This window comes from Molothrus ater, chromosome 1 (genome assembly GCF_012460135.2).
Source record: "Molothrus ater isolate BHLD 08-10-18 breed brown headed cowbird chromosome 1, BPBGC_Mater_1.1, whole genome shotgun sequence".
Classification (NCBI taxonomy): Eukaryota; Metazoa; Chordata; class Aves; order Passeriformes; family Icteridae; genus Molothrus; species Molothrus ater.
The window spans coordinates 40,296,758-40,303,694 of record NC_050478.2 but is presented as its reverse complement, the minus strand read 5'-3'; the positions used below and the strand labels follow the sequence as shown (position 1 = coordinate 40,303,694).

The 6,937-nt window shown below is 53.7% G+C and overlaps 1 protein-coding gene across 1 annotated transcript; it reads left to right on the top strand.

Annotated features, from left to right (window-relative positions):
• Window positions 1–544: 544 nt before the first annotated feature.
• On the top strand, window positions 545–5,357 carry EOMES (eomesodermin). Its single transcript, XM_036406449.1, has 6 exons — window positions 545–1,308; window positions 1,685–1,839; window positions 2,133–2,254; window positions 2,694–2,852; window positions 2,943–3,004; window positions 3,543–5,357. Exons 1-6 carry the CDS (start codon window positions 545–547, stop codon window positions 4,276–4,278), a joined length of 1,998 nt encoding a protein of 665 aa, XP_036262342.1. The 3' UTR covers window positions 4,279–5,357.
• Window positions 5,358–6,937: the final 1,580 nt, after the last annotated feature.

The window sequence follows — 6,937 nt, the reverse complement described above, 5'->3', positions numbered from 1 at the left end:
ACCTGACGGATGCCGGTTTTCCCACCCAAACCTTTCCATTTCGTCCCCATCTCTCGTTCAGCGCGGCGGATTCTTCCTTACGCGCCCGAGCGGTAGGACGGTGACACCTCAGTAAAAGGTCTTTTTTTTTTTCTTTTTTGGAAGAGGGGGAGCCGGGCCCTCCACCGCAGCCACCGTGGGGTGATGCGGAGCTCCCCTCAGTCCGAGCGACGTGGGCGCACGGAGCGGGCCAGAGCCCCTCGGGTAGCCGGCCGCGGGAAGGGCGAGGGGGGGAGCACGGAAGGGGACGGGGCGCGCACCAAAGTCACAGGTGACTTGTTCCAATTAGTAGCTGTCTAATTAAATTAGTGTCACGCGGCCCAGCCAATGGGCCGGCGGGGGTGGAGGGCGACGTGAGGCAGCCCAGCGCAAGCCCCTCCCCGGCAGCCCGAGAAACGCGGTATAAATTGCCTCGGCCGAGCCGTGCCGGAGCGTAGCACTTGGCGGCCGCAGGTCGGGGTGGGCACAGGATAGAGTGGGAGCTCGAGCGCACCGCCCATCGAGGATGCAGCTGGGTGAGCCGCTGCTGACGGCGGCGGGGTCACTGCCTGGCGCCCCCTTCTACCCGCTGGAGGGCGGCGGGCGTACCGGAGCCGCTGGAGCTGCCGGAGCTGGAGCTGGGACAGGCGCTGCTGGAGGCTCCCGCGGGCCGCCCGGTTCGGGATCGCCGCCTCGCCTCGACCTAGATAAGATGCCCAAGAAGTTTGGAGCGGCCCCCGCCATCCTGAGCGAGACGGAGGCCGTCGAGCCGCCCTTCGCCGCTCCCAAGCCGGACGGTCGCAAGGCCACCCCATGCGGGGACGAGGAGCTGCCCCCGGCCGCCGCCGCCCGCTACTCCATGGACAGCCTGAGCCCCGAGCGCTACTACCTGCAGTCCCCCGGGCCGCCCGCCGCCGACCTGGGGGGGCCCTGCGCCCTGTTCCCGTACCCGCCGGCGGCGCAGCACGGCGGCGTCTACCAGCCGCCCGGCGGGCCCCGCTACCCCTACGGCTCCGTGCTGTCCCCGGGCGGCTTCGCGGGCGCCGTGTGCCCGCCCGGCGGCCGGACGCAGTTCGGAGGCGGCGGCGGATACCAGTACGGGCAGGCGACGGGCGGCGGACCTCTCTACGGCCCTTACCCGCCGGCGTCGGGCTCCTGCGGCGGACTCGGGGCGCTGGGGGTGCCAGCCGCCGGCCCGGGGATGCGAGCGCAGGTCTTCCTCTGCAACCGGCCCCTCTGGCTCAAGTTCCACCGGCATCAGACGGAGATGATCATCACCAAGCAGGGCCGGTAAGTGGGTGCGGGGGATGGTGGAAACGGAGGGAAGTGGTGTGGTGGTCGGGAATGGGGGGGGGGGGGGGGAGGTGGCATCCCCGGGCCCGCTCCGTGTCGGGCGGCTCTTGCCCGCTCCCCCGGGTGGGAGGTGCATGTTCTGTCCGTCGGTGGTGCCGCGGGATGTTTTCCCCGAGAAACTATTCCCCAGTTTCCCCACACACGGCGGTCCGGAGATAAGGCGGGGGTCGGCTGGGGCTCGCCGCTTGCTTCCTTAGTCTCTTTGGTGCCGGGACGGACGGGGCACTCCACGGCCGCCTACAGCATCCGCCGGAGCCCGCGCCCCCTCCCCCGTACGCCTCACCATGCCTTGTGGTTTTCCTCCTTTCCCCAGGAGAATGTTTCCCTTCCTGAGCTTCAACATCACCGGTCTCAACCCCACGGCCCACTACAACGTCTTCGTGGAGGTGGTGTTGGCGGACCCCAACCACTGGCGTTTCCAGGGGGGCAAGTGGGTGACCTGCGGCAAAGCCGACAATAACATGCAAGGTAGGTGCAGGTTCCGGGGGTCTCCTCGCCCCCTTTCCCCGCGGGACGGTTTCTCGGAAAGGGTTCCCAGTTTGCCGCACCTCCCCCGCCCCCCCCGAGGGTCTTCCCCACACCCGCATCCTGCTGAGGGTCGAGTTACTCTCTTAAGATCGTCTTGCGGCTCTTTCTGCGCCGCGAAGCGCTGTTGATGTGCGGGGGCTGTGTGGGGGTGGCCTTCGGGGGGCCGAGGGGCTGCGCGGGCGGGGAACAAAGCCCCGCGCCTGGGCGGCGTTTCACTGCCTTGTCTTCCCCAGGCAACAAGGTTTACGTTCACCCCGAGTCGCCGAACACCGGGGCTCACTGGATGAGGCAGGAGATTTCTTTCGGAAAGCTGAAGCTAACGAACAATAAAGGTGCTAACAACAACAACGCGCAGGTAAGGAGGGAGAGGGAGGCCTGGGGGGCTCTTGGTGGCTCAGCGGGGGAGGCCTGGGCTTTTGGGGCTTTTACAACATTTCATCGAGCCCCTACATCCCTGTGCTTGTCACTCGTTTCTTCTTGAACTGGGTCATAGAGCTTGTTATTTTGTTTTGCCGTATGAATAGTTGAAAATGTTGGAATACGATGTGCGAGTTACTTTTGTTTTAGCTACTATATAGATCTCCTGGAGCTGGTCAAAAAGTGGGAGGGTAGCTGATAGCTCTTCGTAGAGCAGGGCTGCAAGCTGTGACTCAGCTCCTGATAACAGTTAAAGCTGCTCCATTTCTAAACCAAGAGATGACAATTTACAGGAAAAAAATGTCATGCTGTAAAATAGGTCTTTTAATGTTAGATGCAATTTGTCTAAAGATGTTGTCTCTTCTTCGTTTCTTTAGATGATAGTACTTCAGTCCCTACATAAGTACCAGCCCCGACTTCACATTGTGGAAGTGACCGAAGATGGTGTTGAAGATCTGAATGATTCCTCAAAGACTCAAACGTTTATTTTTCCTGAAACGCAGTTCATAGCAGTTACAGCATATCAAAACACTGATGTAAGTATCGATGTATAAAATTGCAATTAAGAACAAAATTGACTTGTGGGTTCAGCATCTCATGTTAATATATTCTGCTTTCACTTTTAGATTACACAGCTCAAAATTGACCATAATCCTTTTGCAAAAGGCTTCAGAGACAACTATGACTCGTAAGTATACCTCTATTTTCTTTTGCAGATGTGTCAGTCTAGGAGGCATGATTGTGGCCTGAAATGTCTGTGGAAGGGTTTTTCCTTTGGACTTTATTCAGTTATTCTGTACTTCTACTGGCGATTTTGCTTATGTTAAAATGTCTGAAGAGTGTATTGTCTAGATGACCTGTCTTTCTGCTGGCTTCTGAATTTTGGTAGGAAATTTGTGTTGGCAGAACCCAGCTGGCCTGCAGATTTTACTGGCAGCAGTATATTGGGTGGCTCCACAGAACAGTTTCTTTCAATTGTCAGCAGAATTCTTACCTAATGATTTTCTACTTACTTGTGCTATTGCTTGTAGCAGTAGTAGAAAATTTACAGTGGCCTAGGAAAACTGCCTGCTAAATCAGATTAAAACAAATCACCATCCAATTAAATATAGTTCTGATTCTAATTAAGAAATACCTAGTTTCTTCGTGTTTGTGTTTTTGTGTTGTGTTACTGTCATAGTGGAATTGTAAAGAAAAACACTCAGTATTCCTCTTTTATGTTGTAGCATGTACACAGCTTCCGAAAATGACAGATTAACTCCATCTCCCACGGATTCTCCTAGATCCCACCAGATCGTCCCTGGTGCCCGATACAGCGTGCAGCCATTCTTCCAAGAACAGTTTGTCAACAACCTGCCCCCAGCCAGGTTTTACAACGGTGAGAGAACTGTCCCTCAGAGCAATGGCCTGCTGTCCCCGCAGCAGAACGAGGAGGTGGCCAGCTCTCCTCAGCGCTGGTTCGTGACGCCCGTGCAGCAGCCCAGCGCCAACAAACTGGACATGAACTCCTACGAGACAGAGTATTCTCACAGCACCTTGCTCCCTTATGGCATCAAATCCCTCCCGCTCCAGACATCCCATGCTCTGGGGTACTACCCCGACCCGGCGTTCCCATCCATGGCAGGCTGGGGGAGCAGGGGCTCTTACCAGCGGAAAATGACTACAGGACTAACTTGGCCCTCGAGAACGAGTCCTCCGGGATTCACTGAAGACCAGCTTTCCAAGGACAAGGTGAAAGAAGAAATTGGCTCGTCCTGGATAGAGACTCCACCCTCTATAAAGTCTCTAGATTCAAATGATTCTGGGGTCTACACAGGCGCTTGTAAGAGAAGGCGGCTTTCCCCTAGCACTTCCAGCAACGAAAATTCCCCGACAATGAAATGTGAGGACATTAATGCTGAGGACTATAACAAAGACACTTCAAAAGGCATGGGCTACTATGCCTTCTATGCTAGTTCTTAGAGCATCTTTTTTATTCCAATTGGCTGTTTTGGTTTTTTGGTGGTTTTTTTTTCAGGGTGGCCTTGGGTTTTTTTTGCATTACAATTGCCAAAAAGACTCTTGCCTTCCACCTTGAGTTGTTGTGTGCAATTCTAAAGAAGGTGCCAAAGCTTTTTGACTGTTACAGGTAACAAAGTAGGGAAAGAGCAAACCATGGAAGATTTTTTCCCCTTGTTTTAGAAGGAACCATATGCAGAAGCTGTAAGGGGTACTCGTAGTGTCTAAATATGTGGCATATTTATTGGAGACGCTAAAGTATACAGTTTGGGTTGGCTCAGAGGCCTGATTAAATCTATGCACTCCTGAGCAAGGAAAGAGGGGGTGGGATCCCAAATTTCATTTCCTTCCCTGCTTAATAAAAGGGAACTGGGTTGCAGGGAAATGCACAAATGCTATGTTCTGCTTTAGACTGAGCTGGTTTTTTCAACCCATCCACAACACACGGTTGGCTGAGTTGGATATTGCTCAGCTACAGCTTTTTCTTTTGGCAGAAAATGCCAAAATAAGGCCTGCTTGCCAGGCAGGATTTTGACTTGAAGGTCTTGTTGCCAACGGGATTACAATGACAAATCTGACTTTTCTTAGCTTAGAACTTGCATTAAAAAAACCTGCCTCCATCCCAAAAGCCTAACCTTATTAAGGTGGCCAAAAACCAAGTGTACATTTGGTGTTTTGTCTAGGTACACTGTAGAATATTGTCGAATAATGTATAAATAGTTGACCTATAGCTGTTCAGTTGGAAGGACATCCGGTGGTGTATTGAAGTTCAAAAGGCATTTTTTGATTAATCAAACTTAGCATATGACACATGGCAAAAAGAGATTTCTATTTATGTGTATGTCAAGTGACTTTTTCAGCTGCCCTGTATGAAACTGGAAGTGATGTAACTTTACCCATTCTGCCTATACTTTCAGCCATTTTAAACTGCCCCAGAGCAACTGGCCCACGAACTTTTTCCCCTCCCAATAAAGTTGTTACTGGTTTTTTTTCTATGTAGATAGTAATAATTTTTAATAAATGTGGTGGTGCCAGGCATAACACGATATGGCTCTGCCTCATCTTTGCCTCTGCTGGGTGTCCTGAAAGGGGAGGAGGGAGCACGATCCTAGGGGATGGGCCATTTATTTATATTTAACCATACCTTGCGGTACTGACACTTTATCTGTGGTACTTGCTGTGTGGGGTTTTTTTTCCTTTAATTTTTTTTAAGTCTCTTTGCTGTTGCTCTGCATTTTCCTGTGCATCTTCTGCAGAAGCTGGGCTTGCTCCAAAATCCGAAGGCCTCCTGTCCCGTTTCACCCCCTCGTCCCTCGCCTCTGCAACAGGCGAGGACAGCGAATTGAGAACCCAGCCCGCCTCCGCAGCAAACCCCGGGCTTGCCTCATCCCGCCGCCCCCTTCTCACCCCCTCTGCTTCCCGGAACAAGGCAAGAAATTCCCCTGCCCGCTTATCTGAGGGGAAAGCTTCTGGCAGAGCGATTGAATCCCAGCTCCCGCGGCAGCGGGACCTTTCCTGAGGATATGCAGGCAGTAATGGGATTAAGCTGTTAACGATTCCCGGCTGCAAACCAAATATACGCAGGGCTCAGGCCGGGGCTGTCCCTGGTGGAGGTAACGCTGTCGGGGGGTACCGGCAGGGGCTCCCTCTCCTCCGGAGCAGGACGCGGCGGGTGTCCGGGCAGATTTCGATCAGCGCCTCGCCTCTCCGGGCGACGCTCCGGCTCTGCGCCGTGCCAAGCTGTCCTGTCAGGCTTCCTCTGCCCCATCTGGAACGGGATGGGGACTTGAGGCGATTTTTGAGAGACTAAAGACCGAGCATATTATATAATGTATAATTTTTTTCCAGTGGGGCCATCCCCTCCGGCAAAAGCCCCCGGGAAGGGCTGTCCCTGTCCCCGGCGGGGGTGCGGCAGCATGCGGCCGTCCCCACCCGCCCTGCAAACACCGATTACACAGCACGATTCCGCCGTGCTCTGTTAATAACAGCTGTATATTTTTGCACCGCACGGTGAAAAAATAACTTAATACTTGTGAAAAGTCCTCACACTGTTTAATAGAAACGTAAGTGCCTGGCTGGCCCCAATTAACACCTTGTGATTATAATGCATTCCTAAAATGGGGTGTCAGACGCCAAATTGTGAATAAAGGTATCTAATTAATCTTCATAGGATGACACCGATAAACAACGCCAGGTTTAAATAAAGATCAAGGAACTGAATGCTTTTTATTTGTTTACATTGACAAAAGATAAAGTTAACTACCCTTGCACTTTGCTTCGTAATGTGATTTACTGCCACAAACAACGGGCTGTGGGCGGAGAGCTCCGCCTCGCCTCGCCGGGCTTTTTCTGGCGGCTTTGGCGGGAGGGGGACACCCTGAGGGTGAGCGCCCCTTCCTCCGCAGCCCCACGGCCCCGGGTGAGGCGGGCGTGTGCCGGGAAATGCGGCACCACCTCGGCCTGGCAGCGAGCGCTGCGAGGGAACGGCCCCGGCCCCGCCACTTCCGACGCTCTCGCATGAAAAAAAAAAAACTGCGTGCGAGTTTGAGACGCGAGCTGGACGGGCACGGCGGGTCTAGAGCAAAATAAAGAAATAAATAATAGTTGTTTACACCACTGCGGT

Coding starts and splice junctions, on each gene's coding strand:
- EOMES (XM_036406449.1), top strand. CDS start 545: ATGCAGCTGGGTGAGCCGCTGCTGACGGCGGCGGGGTCACTGCCTGGC. Junction 2,853..2,942: donor CAGCATATCAAAACACTGAT/GTAAGTATCGAT, acceptor TTTCACTTTTAG/ATTACACAGCTCAAAATTGA. Junction 3,005..3,542: donor TTCAGAGACAACTATGACTC/GTAAGTATACCT, acceptor TTTATGTTGTAG/CATGTACACAGCTTCCGAAA.